The sequence below is a fragment of the Gopherus evgoodei genome, chromosome 10 (genome assembly GCF_007399415.2).
Source record: "Gopherus evgoodei ecotype Sinaloan lineage chromosome 10, rGopEvg1_v1.p, whole genome shotgun sequence".
In the NCBI taxonomy this organism is placed as follows: Eukaryota; Metazoa; Chordata; order Testudines; family Testudinidae; genus Gopherus; species Gopherus evgoodei.
The window spans coordinates 50,753,747-50,775,187 of record NC_044331.1 but is presented as its reverse complement, the minus strand read 5'-3'; the positions used below and the strand labels follow the sequence as shown (position 1 = coordinate 50,775,187).

Genomic DNA, 21,441 nt, shown 5'->3' with positions numbered 1-21,441 from the left:
TGTTGTGTGTGGCTTTTTTTTTTTTTTTTTTTTAAATCCTCCATCCAAGATCAGATAGATTCATAGCGGATACTTGGATGAAATGATTATCACTTTGATAAACCCTAAAATGAAGTAAACAAATAGCTTTTATTCTCCTGGCTGGTTCAAATTCCATAGTTTAACAACCGTACTAAACAAGTGAAAGCCTTGAGTTCATCCAGGAGTCCCTTCATGTGCTTGTACATTCTTATACACCCACAAAGATCAAGTCTCTGTAGTATGTTATCAGCATATTCTTTTAAAAAGTGCTTTCTTAGGCAATAACCCTTTATTCCAGCCCTACAAGATCATACTGGAGGATCTTTCTCCCTGATGCCACTAGCCCTGCAGCAGCCTGTCTCTCTCCCTCCTCTCTCACCAGAGGAGAGGTTTTTAAAGGTCTCAGGCAGCCCCTGATTGGACTTGGGTGTCCATAGTTGATTTAAGGTGTAACCCCTTTTCAGCTTATAGGGAAAAGGGCCTTTATCATTCTAAGGCTAATATATATCTGCCTTCCCTCACCCTCTTACAGCTGTCCAGCTTGACTTTGTCACAGGCCCTTTTCCTCGTTTGTGGGATTGTGGCTTTTGCAGCATCTACTAAGGTATTCTTAAATGATTCCAAATGATCACTCTCACTTTTCTGATTGAATTCTTCCTCCCAGCTGATTTGGCTCATAATTGTTTTGAGCTTTGAAGAATTGGCTCTATTAAAGCACCAGGTATATATCTTACTGGTCTGGACTTCATTCTGTTTGCACATTATAAATGTGATCCAGTCAAGATCACTTGTACCCAAGCTACCATTAATTCTTAGTTCTGTGATCAGTTCCTCTTGATCTCTTAGGACACGGTCTAATATAGAATTCTCTTGTTAGAAAATGGTCATTTATCATGTTTAGAATTCCAATGATGTATTAGTACTGGCAGCATGAGACCTTCAGCATATGTCACTCAAATTGAAGTCTCCTGAGATCATACAGCTTTTTCCCCTAACATGTTGTAAATCGGTGTGTAAAGAAGCAGTGGTCCTGTTCTCTAGTGTGATTTGGTGGTGTAGCAAACACCAACTAGTACCCCATCATGAGCTTTCTCTGTTGATCCATAAGCATTCAGGATCACTTTTTTCTGAGTTATCAGTGCCTGGGAAACAGGTAATTCTATTTTAGACATACTGCCATCTCCTTTTCCCTTTTGCCCACTCAATCCTTCCTAAATAGGTTCTAATAATTGGTTTTAACATTCCAGTCATTCGAATCATCCTGCCAGGTTTCAGTAATACCAATTAGCTCACAAATGAGCAATTCCAGTTTTGTCCTGTTCGTTACCCAGGCTCATAGCAGTCTTGTATAGGCAATTAAAGAATTCCTTCTCCATGTCTTTTGGGTTCTTTGATTTTTCTTCTCAACGTTTTGATTTTGTGCTGAGTGCTCATATCTTCCTTCTTTTTACCCTCCCCTTTTGCTGTTAGTTTAATCCACTCCTGTCTACTCTAGCTAGCCTGTCCCAGAGATTGATCGCTTTTCTAGTGAGGTGGAGGACATCCAAACCATACAGTCCCTTCTCCCCATAAAATGTGGATCAGTGTTCCACAAAACCAAACCTCTCCACCCAGCAGTTCACTTCTAGAATCTTCTGCTTTCCCATCTTTTTTCCTGGGACAGGAAGGATCTTGGAGAAGATTGCTTGGACATTCTTCTTCAGCACGCTTCTGAGTTCCCAGAATCATCTGTTATCTGGGAGCTATCCTGCAATGCCATGTCATTAGCGCTGATATAAACCATCGCCAATCGATCCTTGCCCTTGACTTCAGAAGCCAATCCAGTTTTAGAGTGACTTCACATCTTGGCTCTGGGAAGGCAGCACACAGTCCTGTTGTCTTCCTCTCCCTTGCAGAATGTTCTTTAGATATTTCTGGTATTGAATATCCAGCAAGGATCATCCATAGTTTTTGGACAATTGGAGGAGAATTTTGTGAGTAAGCTTGATTTCTCTCCTCCTCTTCCCTGCCCCCCCCCCCCGCCCTTACTGGTTGGGCTAAGTTGTCATCCACGCATGTGTTCTGGACATGTCTCTGTTTCCTTGGGTCTGCTGAATCTTATCTCAAAAGTTGTCACACAACTGACTGTCATTTTGTCAGTTTTGGGCACATTTATCTTCCCCCCCCTCCACTTTGTGGTCTATTCCAGGAGTGTCTAGTCCATGTCTCCAGCCAACACCTGTCTTTCCCTCTTTATTGGGTCCAGCTATATGCTGTGGTTTTGTGGGTTGGTTTCCATCACCTGCTGGATTCAGTCTAAGTGTATCTTTCCCCGTGTGAAAACAAGTATAGAATTTTCTCTAACTCAAACTGTTCTCCCTACTGATAAAGGACTACACGGTTGTGACCTTAGCTTGATAGCTGTTTGTTTGGTTGATTCGTCCCTTGCATCTGCCTGCTTCCTGTAGGCTCAGTGTTCTGTCTGAGCCTATGACATGTGATTGGCCTGCCTCCACTGCATATATTTTGCATTCAGAGTAGCATAAAACTTTACAAGTTGTCTGTGTAGGTGTTTTTAAAACATCCCACCAAAATGCATCCCTCTTTCTTGATTTCCTCCCCTGCCCTAAATAAATAAAAATATATATAAATATTTTTTCCTGAGATTACTGGTAGGAGCACCAAAATTTTTCCCTCCTAACTTTATCTCTGATACCTCCCTGTAGTACCTCTGTACTTGTATATCTTTTGGATAACTGAAGAGACCAGAGAATGAATTTTTCCACATGAGAGGGAGGAATAATTCCAGTACTAAACCCTTTTCACTGATCCAAGGTAGTATTTCACTGCAGCATGGATGCAATTTATGTACCTGGAAGATTAAGCTTGTTAGTTGGCCTGCTTTGAATGTTCAAGTGTATTACGTGAATGAAATCTCAGCATCGATTTCCCCGCCCCCAAGACAGGGTTTCTCAGTGATTCAGTTTGTATGTGTAAAGAGTAAAATAAGGATATATTTCCTTGTGCTCATTTCTTTACAAGTTTTGGGCATAATCAAGTAGCAATTTTGCATTAATAACAAGGAAAAAATACAATATACTTTTTAGCATCCTTTAATATGTATCCAAAACACTTCAGACGTGACCAGCTGTTAGGGTAAGAGAAGAGAATAGCTTTGAAGAGTTTAAAAAAAAAATCTTTCTCCTCTCCTCTCCTCTCACCCCCCAAGTGCTGTTTAACAGCAATTATAGCAGGCCATTCTGAAATCACACACAACTCTGAACTTCATGTACCATACCTCCTGTTGTCTGTTGAAGTTTGGAACTTGGGTGAAGGTAATGTAGTTCCAGAAGTAATTACTGAAGCAGGTTGTTGGTTGACAAGTAATTAAACCTCAAGCATTGTGCATTTTAAAAGGAGGATGCTTTTAACAGACATTCACTAGAAGACCTCTTGAGATCCCTTGCAGTCCTACGATTCTGTGTGACAATCCATAATGCTTTATACATAGTTAAAGATGGTCAAAAGGCCTTGCTGAAGTGGAAGATTTGATTGATTTTTAAAATAAATCCTGCTCTTTTCAGCAAGCAAAACATCAATTCAGCATGAGAAGCTTTGTTTTTTGTTTTGTTTTTTTCTGTTTGTGTTAATATGGATGGTTGATACCTACATAAGTAGCTTTATAAGATCTTGTTTAGATTTTTATGTCCAAGATGTGATTTCCCCCCTGCCCATATCTACTTGTAAACTGTAACTCTTGCTTATTATTTCTCTATTTGATGCAAAAATACCCACTACTGCAATGTTATGGATTCACAGTTAAGCTCACACACATCAGGAAATGCAATTAAGATTGACTGCTCACGTAAGAACGGCCATACTGGGTCAGACCAAAGGTCCTTCTAGCCCAGTGTCCTGTCTTCCGACAGTGGCCAATGCCAGGTGCCCCAAAGGGAATGATCCATCCTCTGTCACCCATTCCCAGCTTCTGGCAAACAGAGGCTAGGGACACCATCCCTGCCCATCCTTGCTAATAACTATTGATGGACCTATCCTCCATGCACTTATCTAGTTCTTTTTTGAACCCTGTTAATCTTGGCCTTCACAATATCCTCTGGCAAGGAGTTCTACAGGTTGACTCACCATAAATCTGTCTTTTTGAGAAATAGAAATTGAAATATATTGCATAGTATTTCTTTCTTGCAACTTCTTAAATATTTGTGTAACATGTTGTAGTAATGTGCATTAACTTAGAACAAGAGAGAGCAAACCAATGGCCTGTGCAAGTATGCACTTGTGCATGGTCTCTCTCTCAAGCTAGGTGTCTGAGAGGAGATCTGTGTGTGTGCATAGTAGAGAATCAGCAAGGGCATGCAGAGACTCTGTCTGTTTAGGATCTAAATGTAGCTTGTGTGTGGATGCGCAGGATTTGGGGTCTCTTGACAGTAACAAAATATGCCATGATGGTGATCTGTTTCCACAAGGACTGAATGGTATGTTTGCAATCCTTCACTGCCGACGTGAAGTATGTGTACATAAGCTTCGGCTTCTGTTCTGTAACCTGTTCTAATGTTTGAGTCGCTTGACTGAGAGTGTGGGTGGCATCAGGGAGCCGGAGCCAGATCTAGCTCCCTGGCTTTCAGCTGCCTGGCTCTAGCTCAATTTAAAGTCATCCTGTATCTCCTCTTCCCCCTCCCCCCACCACACCCCCCTCATCCCAACGCAGTGTTAACTTAATATGGCAACCTGATGCCAATGGAGAACTGGGTGTTGTGGAGATTTGGTCCACACTCCCCTTACATGTGGGAGGCTCTTTTTCACACCTGTGAGATGATGGAGCTGCCTCTGCTGACTTCATGCCTGTGGAGATTCCCCTAAAACAAAGTGACTTCTGTAGCTGCCATTCTGGCTGTCTTAAGTTCACTTTGTGCAGCATGAGCAGCACAAGGTGAACTGTGTAGACTGGAAAATTTGGCCCTATGAGTATTGGTGTGATATGGCAGTGGATTGGCTATGTGAATTTCCAAGGAGCTGGTCTGTCTGTGCCTGTGTGCAGAGGGGGATTATCTGCTGGGTGTGCCACTGGGGTTGGGCACTGGTGGGTTAATTGACTCAGTAGTGTTGCCAGTAATCATGCAGTTAAACCCTTGTGGAGACTTTGTGTTGAATGTTAATTATAACTTTATTTTGCATACTGCCCATAGGCCTCAATCTGGATTGCAGCCCTATTGTGCTATGCAAAGCACAGCCATAGTTACAGTTCCTTATAGCTCGCGGTGGGAGAGTTACTTACTTGAGATTATGTGCACTGATACACATTCTCATATGCTTATTTTTTTCTAAAATACCTTTTTCAATCTGACAGGAAATTTGACTCCGATTAAAATCGAAGTCTAAAATGTGAGTTCATCCATTTACCTATGTAGCAACAAATACTTTTTTTGAAAAACAGGAAAAGTGGTTTGGTTTGGTTTGGTTTTAGCTTTCCATCTCCACTTACTTAAACCAAACAATACCCCAACCCCGCAGGATGACAGAATTGGTTTTTACTTAATTTCCACGCTTGGGGAAATGCTTCAGTTGATGTAAATCAGCATTCGCTCCATTGATTTCAGTGGATCTCTGCCAATATACCTGAACTGAGGATCTAGCCCTGGGTTGTCTTAGACCCAAGATGAATTTTTTGAGAGGGGTGCTTCAGCCCTAAAGAACTGTCAGGAGTTATGTTGGAAACAGGATTTTAGACTGTAAAGTGAGTTGCTGCGATGAAGACTCCATTATTTGCCCATTTGTTTAGTTTTCTCTAAACAAGATAAGCTTGAAATGAAGAAAATGGGCATTCATGTATTTGTAAATCTGTGTACATTTTTCAGTCTCGCATGTGGGGATTTGATCCTTAAATCTGCATAAGTTTGTGTCAAAATGCAATATCTTAACTTTTTTTGTTTCTTTCAATGTACTTTTTAAGGGTAAGGTAATTATGTTCTCTGAGCAATTTACTGGCTAGCATGCTTTTAGTTCTTTTAAAAGCAAAAGTGTTCCAACACAGAAAATTCATGATAAAAGTAACCAAACCTATACATAACACTGTTTTTAGTTTCACAAATTATTACTTGGAGGAGACCTACACCTTAAAATGTCTGTGGCTTATTGCTTGTCACTTCCTGTGCTTTAATGGTATGTTAGCAATTGTTTTTGGTAGATGGAGTCTTTCTGAAGCAATGATGTATTTTTTCCCTCTTGGAAATGTTAGAAATCATGCATGAGAATGTCAGGGAACCATGAAAAGTTCGATTAAATGTCACTGAAGTGCATGTGTGGGTGGCTTTTTAATATATATAACTACAGACCAGTGTACGATGATGAGACATTCGTGACACATTGACAATTCAAAGGGACACTGCTAAGCTTGGTAAACTCCAAACTCCTGCTTTTCCTGTTCTTGTTTGTTCTCAGGTTGTTTTTATGTGCAAGATTTTTCTCAAAATAAATACTGTGTCTCATCACCTTTTTTGCCAAGTACAAGCAAAAATAGAGAAATAATCCCAGGTCCAGCAACATGCAACTCCGAGCAACTGGAATCAGAAATTAGTATGTGTTCATAACGGATTTGGCCCGGGGGGAAGAGTCAATAAGGAAACTAACTCCAAGCTTCCTAATGGGTTCCTATAAATGGTAAAGTTGGAAAGGGAAAGGAGAATGTGAATTGGGAAAGTTCTGTGACTTTTTTTAGGACAGCAGTACGAAACAAATTCTGTAATTCCATTTGTGCTTTTATTCAGCATCTGGGCTTTCTGTTTTGTTTTAGACCTAGAGTATATGGTGTTAAGATATATAAAGACTCCTCAATGTCACTTGAAAGGGTAACTTTCTAAAATGATATCTTAGGAAAAAGTGGTTAATTGTTTCAACATCCTAAGAATGAACTATTCTATAATTGTTTGTCTGAAACAAAGGCTCAGTAGCAGCCATTGAGGGAATTAGATACACCTTTTTGAAGTCTTTGTTTGGCCTGCTGAGGAATGACTTTAGTTTTGCCCTCTAATTGTAACTATTCTATTTGAAATGCCAAAATAATCATTGCTAGTTTGCCAGAAATGTCTTATTACTCCTTGTCTCCTATTCAGTAGTAGCCTCCTAATCCTTGCAAGCTGCTGATGTGATTTTTTTTTCTACTCCCTGCCCCCTTTAAACATTGCCTAATCATGAAAGGTTTTCCAATTATGTCTAAATACATAACACAAATTAGTTCGTTATTGTTGAATCCTCTTAATTGGGACCCCCTGGTGTACATCCCATTGTCCGAATTAAGCACCTGTCCCAATTAAGAGAAGCCTTTTTTTTTTTAAGGTTCTGATTGAAAAAAATTTAAGTTGAAACAAAAAATACTGTACTGACTCATATTCACTATATTTCCTCTTTCTATCTCCTAGCCAGTCGGGTTCAGTATTAAGATTGGCACTTAGAATTTCACTGCCATTTAATGGTTCATTAAATACCAGTTAACCCCTTGGCAGTGTCTGCTTGTCCCCATTAAATGGATTTTTTTTGTTAATACTGTCTCAATTAAGCAGCAATCCTTGCCATTTTCTATCGTTAGGCTGAATCTACTGTCTTTGAGACAATCCAACAAAGCACCATCAGATTACAGTCTTCCCAAATAAGTGGAGTATACTGTGTTTGAAATGCTTTGCCGTGAAATTTATAATGCTGGTTTTGTAATTGCAGGTGAAGGACCTAACAAAATATCTAGACCCCAGTGGACTTGGAGTAATCAGCTTTGAAGACTTCTATAGGGGAATCGGAGCTATCAGAAATGGAGGTTAGTTTATTTGCTATTACAATATGAACAAAGGAAAGAGATCAAATTTAGAAATTCAAGGAGTTAACCCTGTAGACCAATTGCTTGGTAAAACCAGTTCCTGGATTTCCTGATCCCTTTAGAAAGCTTACAAACCTTATTTAAAGTATTAATGTTGTGACATGAGGTCCATTATTTTCTGCATTGTATGAAGAAGAAGGCAGACTGATTTTAGATCCACTTTAAAAAACCTCTGCTACTACATTGCATTTCACAACTAATCAGTAGGGCTGTCAGTTGATTAAAAAAATGAATCACTATTGATCGCACTGTTAAGCTCAAATAGAATACCATTTATTTAAATATTTTTGGATGTTTTTCCACTTTTTCAAATATACTAATTTCAATTATAACACAGAATACAAAATGTACAGTGCTCACTTCATTTTTATTTTATTACAAATATTTACACTGTAAAAAACAAAAGAAATAGTATTTTTCAATTCATCTAATAGAAGTAGTGTAGTACAATCTCTTTATCCTGAAAGTTGAACTTACAAATGTAGAATTATGTACAAAAAACTGCATTCAAAAATAAAACAATATAAAACTTCAGAGCTTACAAGTCCACTCAGTCCTCTTTCTTGTTTAGCCAGTCGCTGAGACAAACAAGTTTGTTTACATTTGCAGGAGATAATGCTGCCTGCTTCTTGTTTACAATGTCACATGAAAGTGAGAACAGGCATTTGCATGGCACTGTTGTAGCTGCCGTTGCAAGATATTTACATGCCAGATGCGCTAAAGATTCATATTCCCTTCATGCTTCAACCAGCATTCTAGAGGACATGCGTCCATGCTGATGACGGGTTCTGCTCGATAACAATCCAAAGCAGTGTGGTCTGACGCATGTTCATTTTCATCCTCTGAGTCAAATGCCACTAACAGAAGGCTGTTCAGGTTCTGTAGTTCCCGCATCAGAGTGTTGCTCTTTTATGACTTCTGAAAGCATGCACCACGCCTCATCCTTCTAAGAGTTTGGAAGGCACTTGGGTTGAGTGCTGTAACTATCTTGAGAAATCTCACATCTGCAATGAAACTATTCTTAAAATGAATATGTACCAAGTCATCATCCAAGACTGCTATAACATGAAATATATGGCAGAATGCGGGTAAAATAGAGCCGGAGACATACAATTCTCCCCAAGGAATTCAGTCAAAAATTTAATTAATGCTCATTAAAAAAAAATAATGCATCATCAGCATGTTCTCTGGAATGATAGCCTAAGCATGAAGGGGTATATGAATGTTTAGCATATATCGCACGTAGATACCTTGCAATACTGGGCTACAGAAGTCCCATGCATACGCCTGTTCTCACTTTCTGGTGACATTGTAAATAAGAAGTTGGGCAGCATTACACTTATGAGAGAGAAACAAACTTGTTTGTCTTAGCGATTGGCCGAACAAGAAGTAGGACTGCATGGACTTGTAGGGTCTAAAGCAGGGGTCTCAATGTCCTGGCCCGTGGGCCATCTGTGGCCCGAGAACCTCCCCACTGCAGCCCGTGGAGGAGAGACGTATGCAGCCATGCTGCCGGCAATGTCTGCTACATGCGCCACCCCCCGCAGCTCCCATTGGCGGGGGCGGGGGTGGGGGGGAGAGACAGAGATACCATCACTAGTTGCTGGGCAGAGTCAGCCATGGAGGCAGTGTCACTTTTTTCCACAATGAATATAAACAAGTCAAAATATCAAACACAACTATCTGAAGAATTATAATGTGATTGGAATAACAGACACTTGGTGGGATAACTCACATGACTGGAGCACTGTCATGGATGGATATAAACTGTTCAGGAAGGACGGGCAGGGCAGAAAAGGTGGGAGTTGCATTGTATGTAAGAGCAGTATGACTGCTCAGAGCTCCGGTATGAAACTGCAGAAAAACCTGAGAGTCTCTGGATTAAGTTTAGAAGTGTGAACAACAAGTGTGATGTTGTCGTGGGAATCTACTATAGACCGGGGGATGAGGTGGACAAGGCTTTCTTCTGGCAACTAACAGAAGTTTCTAGATCACAGGGCCTGGTTCTCATGGGAGACTTCAATCACCCTGATATCTGCTGGGAGAGCAATACAGCGGTGCACAGAAAATCCAGGAAGTTTTTGGAAAGTGTAGGGGACAATTTCCTGGTGCAAGTGCTGGAGGAACCAACTAGGGGCAGAGCTCTTCTTGAGCTGCTGCTCACAAACAGGGAAGAATTAGTAGGGGAAGTAAAAGTGAATGGGAACTTGTGAGGCAGTGACCATGAGATGGTCAAGTTCAGGATCCTGACACAAGGAAGAAAGGAGAGCAGCAGAATACGGACCCTGGACTTCAGAAAAGCAGACTTTGACTCCCTCAAGGAACTGATGGGCAGGATCCCCTGAGAAAATAACATGAGGGGGAAAGGAGTCCAGGAGAGCTGACTGTATTTTAAAGAATCCTTATTGAGGTTGCAGGAACAAACCATCCTGATGTGTAGAAAGAATTGTAAAGAAAGAAGTGGAAGCTTGGACAAATGACCAGGGCGGAGTATAAAAATATTGATCAGGCATGCAGGAGTGAAATCAGGAAGGCTAAATAACACTTGGAGTTGCAGCTAGCAAGAGATGTTAAGAGTAACAAGAAGGGTTTCTTCAGGTATGTTTAGGAACAAGAAGAAAGTCGAGGAAAGTGTGGGCCCCTTACTGAATGCATTGTAAATTGAGTTTGAGACGCCTACTCTAAAGTTTTGCATTGTTTTGTTTTTGTAACAAAACAAAAAATCTACATTTGTAAGTTGTACTTTCATGATAGAGACCTCACTACAGTACTTGTATGAGGTGAATTGAAAAATACTGTTTCTTTTTATCATTTTACAATATAAATATTCAATCAAAAATAAAGTGAGTACTGTGCACTTTGTATTCTGTGTTGTAACAGAAACCAATATATTTGAAAATGTAGAAAAATATCCAAAAAATAAATTTCAGCTGGTATTCTATTTAACAGTGCGATTAAAACGGTGATTAATTTTTTAAATCGCAGTTAATATTTTTGAGCTAATCGCGTGAGTTAACTGTGATTAATCGACAGCCCTACTAATCAGAAGTGGGTTTTCATAAATGTTTGCTGAAATTAGTGTAAGTCTAGTTAGGAAAACTTGCTTTGGATTTAGTATATATTGAATCTTGCAATTTTCCCATGGGATTGGTCAATAGAGGCACATAGTCAAGTGATGTTAATGGAGTGCTTGCTGTGCGTGGCTAATTCTGGATTAGGATGTAGAACCTTCTAAATTGCTAATGCAAATGCACTAATTTTTACTCTAACCACCAGTGAACATAGCATGTGTAGATAACATCTAACAAAAAGCAGATGTAATAAGATTCTTCTGATCTTTTACTGTTTGTAATTTTTGTCATATAGTACCATTTTCGGTATTCTAGCCAACTTGTATTGTAAACTGCTAACGGCAAGGTCATGTCATGTTTGTCAGTAAAATGCCATGCATGCCTATAGTGTTATAAATAATCTCAATGAATCTTCCACAAAATGACCTTTCAGACATGAGGATGTCTTCAGAAAAGAATGTATGAAGGAATGCTATTTAGCTGTTACCTGTATGAAAACCAGTATTTTAGCAGTCCTGATTGGGGCAACTGGATATTATGAGCAGAACATGAAATGATTGTTTTCAGCCCTTTTAGAGTACATTTTCTGTTTTAATCTTTAAAATGTTGAGAAGGGGTATTGATCTATTCTGCACTGAATTTTATATATGTATTTTCCTTCATAACTGATCCAACATCATTACTTATTCTGGTGTAGAGAGTAAATTCTATTGCTGCTCACCTGCTGCTTGCTTTCATGCATGGTCAGTGAGCTACACTGACAGCAGTGCAGATTAAGGATATTTTAGATCCACAGTGGTGTCAACTAATTGTTTCATTTACTATAGTAATTGTGTGTGTATAAAATACAATACAGTTCTTACAGCAAATAACTTCACTAAGTTATTAACTTAACTTAATAACATAGTACAAGCATCCTGATTGGTTAATAATTAAATCATGCAGTGCTTTAGTATCATGTGCTGCAAAGAGCTGCAGGAGACTCATTGAAAGAGCCATTTGCAGCTCAGAAGCCTCAATCTGAGTGTCACTGTTTTAGGGCAACACAACCACAAGTGTGAAAGGAGTCTGGTTTTTTACTGAAACTCCTTTCGGAAAGGTCTGATTCCATGAATACATTTAATAACCCTCGAGGGTGGGAGTGACGTATGGTCACTGCTTAGATTGCTTGTTGGCTTTATAACCATTCAACACTGAGTGACATCATTGGTTTTTTCCTTGGGAGTTTCGAATCTAAATATTTATAGTTTACTGCAGACTATATAGCTTGAAGGCTTGGTGTGATGCAGCTCTGTAAGAACTGCTCTTGAATTCTAAAGCGGTAGCAAAGAAAGCAAAGAGCTATTAAACCTGAGAAATTGCTATCTGAGAAGAGTGTGCGTTAACAGAGCCCTGGCTAATGTTTCTCTTCAATAATTCAGTGCCCTGGTGTTGTTTTTTAATTGGACAGAAGTAGCAGGCCCAGAAACGTTAAGACCTTTCTTACTGTGACAACATTAAACAATTTAAAATATGGTTTGGACTGAGGTTTTGCAACTACAGAGAACTTAGTTTTGCTCATTCACTATAGCAAATACACAACAAATTCCCTGAAGTTTTTATTAATCCTAGAAGCATAAGAAGAGACTCAAAGCAGGCACAGGATGTTTCTTAATGAGTCTGAGGATTGAACAATTATTTATTTTCAGTGGTTTGAAGCCTTATAGTCCTTCAGAGAGTTGATTACTGATTGGAGCAATTTGCTTTTATCAAACATCAATGGTTTAGATAATGGCAGAGAGTACACTTATAAAGGTTATGGAGTGTACCAAGCTGGGAAGGGTTTGCAAGTGCTTTGGAGGATAGGATTAAAATTCAAAATGATCTGGATAAACTGAAAAACTAGTCTGAAGTAAACAGGATGAAATTCAGTAAGGACAAATGCAAAATACTCCACTTAGGAAGGAACAATCACTTGCGCACACATAAAATGGGAAATGACTGCCTAGGAAGGAGTACTGCAGAAAGGGATCTGGGGGTTTATAGTTCAGGCTAAGATTTTGTCATGGATATTTTTAGTAAAAGTCACGGACAGGTCACGGGCAAAAAAGAAAAATTCACGGGAGCCTGTGACTTGTCTCTGACTCTTACTAAAAATATGCATGATAAAATGGGAAGGGGCTGAGCGGCTGCGGGGTGACTGAGAGCTGCAGGGATCCCCCTGCCCCGCCACAGCGGCAAGGAGCCCCCTGCCACCCATTGTGGCTCAGAGCCTGGGGGCCCTGCTGCCTCAGGCGACGGGGTTACCTCACAGCTCCCTGCCACTGGGAGGACTCTGCAGCTCTCAGGGCTGAAGTCACTGAGGTCTTTGGTCACAGATTCCGTGACCTCCATGACAAAATCATAGCCTTAGTCATAGTGCATCACAAGCTGGGTGTGAGTCAACAATGTAACACTGTTGCAAAAAAAGCGAACATCATTCTGGAATGTGTTAGCAGGAGTGTTGTAAGCAAGATACTAGAAGTAAATCTTCTGCTCTTTTCCGGGCTGACTAGGCCTCAACTGGAGTATTGTCGCATTCTGGGGGCCACGTTTCAGCAAAAATGTGGACAAATTGGAGAGAGCCCAGAGGAGAGCAACAAAAATGGTTAAAGGTCTAGAAAACATAACCTGTGAGGGAAGATTGGAAAAATTTGAGTTTGTTCTATCTGGAGAAGAGAAGACTGAGATGGGATATGATAACAATTTTCAAGTACATAAAAGGTTGTTACAAGGAGGAGGGAGAAAAATTGTTCTCCTTTACCTCTGAGGTTAGGACAAGAAGCAATGGGCTTAAATTACAGAAAGGGAGGTTTAGGTTGGACATTAGGAAAAACTTCCTGTCAGGGTGGTTAAGCGCTGGAATAAATTGCCCAGGAAGGTGGTGGAATTTCCAATATTGAAGGTTTTTAAGAGAAGGTTATACAAACACCTGTCAGGGATGGTCTAGATAATGCTTAGTCCTTCCGTGAGTGCAGGGCACTGGACTAGATGACCTCTCAAGGTCCCTTCCAGTCCTATGATTCTATGAAACAGCCTTTTCTCTGTAAAGAAAGGAAAAGGTTCATCTTGATTCTGGTTGAGTTTCTCAGTCAGAGGTTAGAATTATTTCTGCAGTAGACTCTCACTAGAGAAGTAATAATAAAAAAAATAAAGACAAGGGCAGTGTGGGTTTGTCACTGAAGTTCATATGAGTCCTTGAAGGCAGGTCAACCACTAATAACGGGTGCATCTCTGGGCCATTTATCTGGGTAGATTATCTTGGTGGTATTTGGTTCTCTCTCTCTCTCATTAAACCTTCTTATGCTGGGCAATGCAATTATTCACGGAGCTGATTGGACAGAAGCCAGAAGAGAGAAAGGAAGAGATGAAGATAATATGGTGTGAGAGGATTGAAAGACATATGTGCTGGAGGCAGTCTGAGATCCAGTAGGTCCTGGTTCAGCAATGATACTCTAGTGTCCTCACCTGTTCTTTTGAGGCCTGGGTGCCTGTGCATATCTCCTAAGATCCATAACCAAAAATGGCAGGGCTTGAATTGAGGGGCAATGGGGAAGCAACGGTACTCTCCCAAAATATGCCCAGGAAGTAACTTCACCCATAAATCAAGCTTCAGCTACTTGACACCAAAATGAGATGCTGCTTGCAGTAGATTGTGCAGCTGTTCAGAAGATGATCACATTCTTTGCTCAGAATTTGCTTCCTTTCAATGGCATTTAGATGCATGCATGGGCGCCAGGGCTAGAGTAGAAGATAGGCATGTGTCGACAGCCTTGGTTCCCAGAATATTATTGAGACTTCAGAATACCAGATTCCTGCTGCTTGATGCATTAGTGGAGACAGACAGGTTGAGAGTCCCCCCTGGATTGGCTTCCCCTTACCAAGTTCTTCATTCTTGTATGCTGACTCCAGAAGTCAAATTGGAGGAGTGAAGTGCTAGTACACTCCCAAGAGTTATACATATATCATTAAAATGAAATTACAGTCACAAAAAATTGTGCAGCTCTTTATAAGATTTTCCCCCTCTCCTTTCTTACATGCTTTGATCAACAGTGACCTAGTTAACAATGTTGATGTTCAAAATGTCCCAGGTCATTAATTTAAATGAACATGCCAGTGTGGTAAATGGGACAACTTGCAAATGTTTCAGGCTACCTACAAACTCAGGCAGAACTTGCTGCATTGTTTTGCATTTGGCTCATGCTAGAAAACGTGACGGCCTTAAAATGCCTGCTTGCCAACCCACAATAGAGACAGTCCTCAAAGGAAAGTGCAGATCTTTCAGCCTTCTTTAATTTTATTATTATTTTATTTAAAAGTAGACATTGTTATAGTCTGAACTACCTCCTTTCTGATATTGGGAAAAGTTCCAGAACTTCAATGGTGGTTTCTCTCTTCCATTACAGAGTCTTTTAGCCTGTTTTGTGATCTCAGTGGTCCTTGGGTCATATGATTAGCCCCTTTTCTTTATACAGGACCCAGTCACTCTTTCTCCAGGACCCAGTCGCCCTTTCTGTTGACAAATATTGTTACAGATTACTGAAAAACTGCTACATTTTGCCCCTGAATTTTGCAAGAATTTGCTAGAATTATTGTTAAAAACAGTTGGCTGCTATCTCAAGCCTCTGTTTGACAGTGTGAAACAGACAGGATTGTTTAGTTCCCTGTATCATTTTTTGTCTGTGTCGGAGAAAAATGTGGTTCTTACTTTTTGATTGGGTGCCGCGGAGTCAGATACTTTTTTTCTTTTTACGATTGTATAGAGGGAGGGAGTGCCATAGGACACAGGATTGCCCCAGTCCCAGGCAGGTCTTTCCACAGGTAAACAATTACAGCAAGCATTTATACCTTTTTATACATACAATAATAAGCAACAGCTGCATTTTGTTTATATATAGACCATCTTGATATTTTTTTTTATTTTTTTTTTATTTTTTTTTTACTTTTATAGAGACGCCAGTCTACATTTCTTATTATCGACACAAGGTTGCAACAACTTCTTACACAGTTCTTTCCCACTGGCCTCACACAATCCTTTTTATACTCCGCCCTTGTCATTTGTCCAAGCTTCCACTGCTTGGGCATGAAAGGTATTACTATTATATTTTTTTACAACAACAATAACATAATTTTAAACTAAATAACAATAAAAACAGTAACATTTTTACAGTAATAGATATGATGGGGTTGTTATAGTTTTAGTTATAAAGCACAATACATTATATTTAGTACAAAAGTAAATACTTTATAAGCTGTATAAAAGGCATTTTTTTAAATTTAATATATATTTTAAAGTATATGAATTTGCTTTTTTACTTTAGAGACTTTTTTTTTTAATTTTTGGTAACAATGAAAGCAAATTTTTGAAACTATTTAAGTACTAAGCTAGTTTAATTAAAGGGTATTTGGAACTTAAGGGCTATTGGTTTTAACATACACACAGAGTCTCTCTGTCTCAGAGATTTTAGTCTAGGTCGGCTGCCTGTGGCATTTTTAGTGTTACCAAGCCACATTGCCTTCAGGGTCACAAAGACACACTGTTGGATCTCACTGGACAGTTAAGCTTTGCAAATGTAATTTTAGTCCTGTAACTTGTATTGCTTTTGGTTTGCCTCTGCCTATATTTTTCCAGAGCCAGCTGGGGCCAAAAGCAGTTTTTCTTTGTATTTAGCATGGTTTGCGTTGATTTTTGACCTTGAACGCAGAGCAAATTTTTTTAATTTTTGAGACAAGCTGAATTTTAAATTTAACTTTTTTTTCATAGACAAATTGTTCACACTGTGTTAGAGGCTTTTTTGGTGATTAAAAGCTTCTTTGAGATGTATGATCTTATTTAGATTGAAGATACTTTAGTGGGCATTGTTTAGATGGATTTTTATGCTTGTAAAGATTTCAATTTTCTAAATACCTGCAGATTTTAGGACCATAATGTACATACATGTAGTATGCTGGCGTACTCTTAGGAAGTGAGATGGATTGCTTAGACTGTCCTCCACCCATTTTCCAATCACACACACAGGAGGGGATGCCCTGTCCGCAGTAGCGGCACATAACTATTTTCTATTTTCACTGTCTCTGTTTTCCTAATTTAGGGTAGGGGAAAGAAGAAGAGAGGAACTATAGGTAAGAGTTTCTGCCTTCCAGTATTGGAAGTGAGTGGGTGTTTCCTTTTTAGATCAAATAAGGCTTCATGGGAAGACAGTTCTCACTGACTGTTTCTCAGTAGAGAGAGACTTGCTGAGGAAGTGGTGATTTTGCCTTAGCTTTTACCCAGCCTACTTGTGGCCTAACCTGACCAGTCCAGGTGACTATAAATCTTGGTAGTCAGATGATCTTCCTAGAACTGTCGATCTCCCAGTTAATGGAGGATTCTGAACTACTTTTCTGCTGTATTGTATTCAGACGAGCTGATAGGGTGACCAGTTGTCCTGATTTTATAGGGACAGTCTTGATATTTGGGGCTTCTTTTAATATGGGCTCCTACTACCCCCCCACCCCATCCCGATTTGTCAGACTTGCTATATGGTCACCCTACAAGCTGATATAAAGATATCTAGATCATCCTATAATTGCTGTGCCTTCTTAGAGACTAACTCCTGGAATTTAACTCCCACTCTTGGCACTGGTGCAATAAAAGAATCACAAACTAATGAATGAATGTTGAAGATGATAATGCATCTGCCTATATTTTTCCAGAGCCAGCTGGGGCCAAAAGCAGTTTTTCTTTGTATTTAGCATTAGAGCATTAGAGCAAGGCAGTCTCTTCAGTGAAAGACTAATCTTCACAGTTCATGTAGTCTGTATCACTGAGTTTAATTAAATGCTTTGTGAAAATGGAAACCAAATTGTGCACATGGTACAAAAGTCAGATCAAAGCTAGTGATAAAGTGGTCTTCAGTTTTATGGGGGTGTTTTCACTTGTATTCCCACTAGGGCTGTCAAGCGATTTAAAAAAAAAAATTAATTGAGCTTAATCGTGCAATTAATCCAGGGGTTCTCAAACTGGGGGTCGGGACTCCTCAGGGAGTTGCGAGCCGTCAGCCTCCACCCCAAATCCCGCTTTACCTCCAGCATTTATAATGGTGTTAAATATATAAAAAAGTGATTTAAATGTATTGGGGGGGGTCACACTCAGAGGCTTGCTGTGTGAAAGGGGTCACCAGTACAAAAGTTTGAGAACCACTGGATTAATCGCACTGTTAATAATAGAATACCATTTATTTAAATATTTTGGGTGTTTTCTACATTTTCAAATATATTTATTTCAATTACAACACAGAATACAAAGTGTACAGTGCTTACTTTTATATTTATTTTTTATTACAAATATTTGGATTGTAAAAAAAAACAAAAGAAAACATAATCCCAACTATACATATAAAATGGTGGGGTCTAAATTAGCTGTTACTACTCAAGAAAGAGATCTTGGAGTCATTGTTGATAGTTCTCTGAAAACATCCACTCAGTGTGCAGCAGCAGTCAAAAAAGCGAACACAATGCTGGGAATCCATAAGAAAGGGATAGATGATAAGGCAGAAAATATCATATTGCCTCTATATAAGTACCCCCACATCTTGAATACTGCATGCAGATGTGGTCGCCCCATCTCAAAAACAATATCTTGGAATTGGTAAAAAGTTCAGAAAAGGGCAACAACAATGATTAAGGGCATGGAACGGTTCCCATATGGGATATGATAGAGGTCAGGGGAGGGATAGCTCAGTGGTTTGAGCATTGGCCTGCTAAGACCATGGTTGTGAATTCAATCCTTGAGGAGGGCCACTTAGGGATCTGGGGCAAAAATCAGTTCTTGGTCCTGCTAGTGAAGGCAGGGGGCTGGACTTGATGACCTTTCAGGGTCCCTTCCAGTTCTATGAGTTAGGTATATCTCCATATATTATTATTATTGTTATGGAGAAACTAAATAAGGAAGTGTTATTTACTCCTCATAACACAAGAAGTAGGTGTCACCCAATTGAAATTAAATGGCAGCAGGTTTAAAACAAACAAAAGGAAGTATTTTTTTCACACAACACACAGTCAACTGTGGAACTCCTTGCCAGAGGATGATGTGAAGGCCAAGACTATAACAAGGTTCCGAAAAGAACTGATAAGTTCATGGAGGATAGGTCCATCAATGGCTATTAGCCAGGATGGGCAGGGATGGTGTCCCTAGCCTCTGTTTGCCAGAAGTCGGGAATTGGTGACGGGATGGATCACTTGATTACCTGTTCTGTTCATTCTCTCCTGGGAACCTGGCATTGGCCACTGTCGGAAGACAGGATACTAGGCTAGATGGACCTTTGGTCTGACCCAATATGGATGTTCTTATGTTCTTAAATAGTATTTTTCAATTCAGCTAATACAAGTACTGTAGTGCAATCTCTTTTTTATCATTAAAGTTGAATTTACAAATGTAGAATTGTGTACAAAAAACCCCCTGCATTCAAAAATAAAACAATGCTAAACTTTATAGCCTATAAGTCTACTCAATCCTATTTCTTGTTCAGGCAATCGCTAAAACAAACAAAAAAGTTTGTTTACATTTGCAGGAGATAATGTTGCCTGCTTCTTGTTCACAATGTCACCTGAAAGTGAGAACCGACTATTCTCATGGCACTCTTGTAGCCATTGTCGTAAGATATTTACAAGATGTGCTAAAGATTCATATAACACTTCATGCTTCAACCACCATTCCAGAGGACATGCATCCATGCTGATGATGGGTTCAGCTTGACAACAATCCAAAGCGGTGTGGACCGATGCATGCTCATTTTCATCGTCTGAGTCAGATGCCACCAGCAGAAGGTTAATTTTCTTTTTTGGTAGTTTGGGTTCTGTAGTTTCTGCTTCAGAGTGTTGCTCATTCTAAAAGCATTCTTCACACCTCATTCTTCTCAGATTTTGGAAGGCACTTCAGATTCTTAAACCTTGGAAAGAGTGCTGTAGCTATCTTTAGAAATCTCACTTTGGTACCTTCTTCGTGTTTTGTCAGATATTCAGCGGAAGTATTCTTAAAATGAAGAACATGTGCTGAGTCATCATCCAAGACTGCTATAACATGAAATGTATGGCAGAATGTGGGTAAAACAGAGCCAGAGACACACCACTCTTTCCCAAGAATTTCAGTCAGAAATGTAATTAATACTTTTTTTTTTTTTTAATTGAGCGTTGTCAGCATGGAAGCATGTCCTCTGGAATGGTGGATGAAGCATGAGGGGACATATGAATCTTTATCACATCTGGCATGTAAATATATCTTGTGACATTGGCTACAAGAGTGCTATGCGAATGCCTGTTTTCACTTTCAGGTGACATTGGCCTGGTCTATACTACGCGTTTAAACCGATTTAACGCTGTACCCGTCCACACTACGAGGCCCTTTATATCGATATAAAGGGCTCTTTAAATCGGTATCTGTACTCCTCCCCAACGAGAGGAGTAGCCCTAAAATCAGTATTAACATATCGGATTAGGGTTAGTGTGGCCGCAAATCGTCGGTATTGGCCTCCGGGCGGTATCCCACAGTGCACCACTGTGATCGCTCTGGACAGCAATCTGAACTCGGATGCAGTGGCCAGGTAAACAGGAAAAGCTCCGCAAACTTTTGAATTTCATTTCCTGTTTGCCCAGCCTGGAGCTCTGATCAGCACGGGTGGCGATGCAGTCCCAAATCCAAAAAGAGCTCCAGCATGGACCGTATGGGAGATACTGGAACTGATCGCTGTATGGGGAGACAAATCTGTTCTATCAGAGCTCCGTTACAGAAGACGAAATGCCAAAGTGTTTGAAAAAAATCTCCAGGCTACACAGTGCTGCCTGACAAGTGTAACGGAAAGGCAAAGAATCAAATGGATGCTCATGGAGGGAGGGAGGGGGTACTGAGGACTCCAGCTATCCCACAGTCCACAGCAGTCTCCGAAAAATATTTACATTCTTGGCTGAGCTCCCAATGCCTGTAGGTTCAAACATATTGTCCGGCGTGGTTCAGAGTATAGCTTGACAATTTACTCCCTCCCCCCCACGTGAAAGAAAAGGGAAAGAAATCGTTTCTTGACTTCTTTCAATGTCACCTTATGTCTACTGAATGCTGCTGGTAGACGCGATGCTGCGGCAGTGAAGAGCAGTATCCGCTCCTCTCCCCTCCCCGGTGGCAGTTGTTGCAGTAGGACTGCTAGCTGTTCTTGTCATCAGCCCGTGAGTGCTCCTGGCTGGCCTCAGGTGAGGCTGGCCGGAGGCGCCTGGGTAAAAATAGGAATGATTCCCAGTAGATGGTACAGAACGGCTGGTAACTGTCCTCATCATAGCAACTGGGGGCTGAGCTCCATCAGCCCCCTCCCTTTCCTGTGTAAAGAAAAGATTCTGTACTGCCTGGACTATCAAGCAGCGGGATGCTGGGCTCCTCTCCCCCACACCGCTTAATGTCCTGCCTGGACTGTCATAGTAGTGGGAGGCTGCCTCCCCCTCATT

At 40.2% G+C, this 21,441-nt stretch overlaps 1 protein-coding gene across 2 annotated transcripts in view; it reads left to right on the top strand.

The window, feature by feature from the left end:
• Positions 1-21,441, top strand: part of RAB11FIP3 (RAB11 family interacting protein 3) — a 183,873-nt gene that overhangs the window by 42,867 nt on the left and 119,565 nt on the right. For both annotated transcript variants that reach the window (XM_030576889.1, XM_030576890.1), the window contains exon 2: positions 7,729-7,822. In XM_030576889.1, the coding sequence (XP_030432749.1) occupies positions 7,729-7,822 (94 nt within the window). The remainder of the gene's footprint in view (positions 1-7,728; positions 7,823-21,441) is intronic.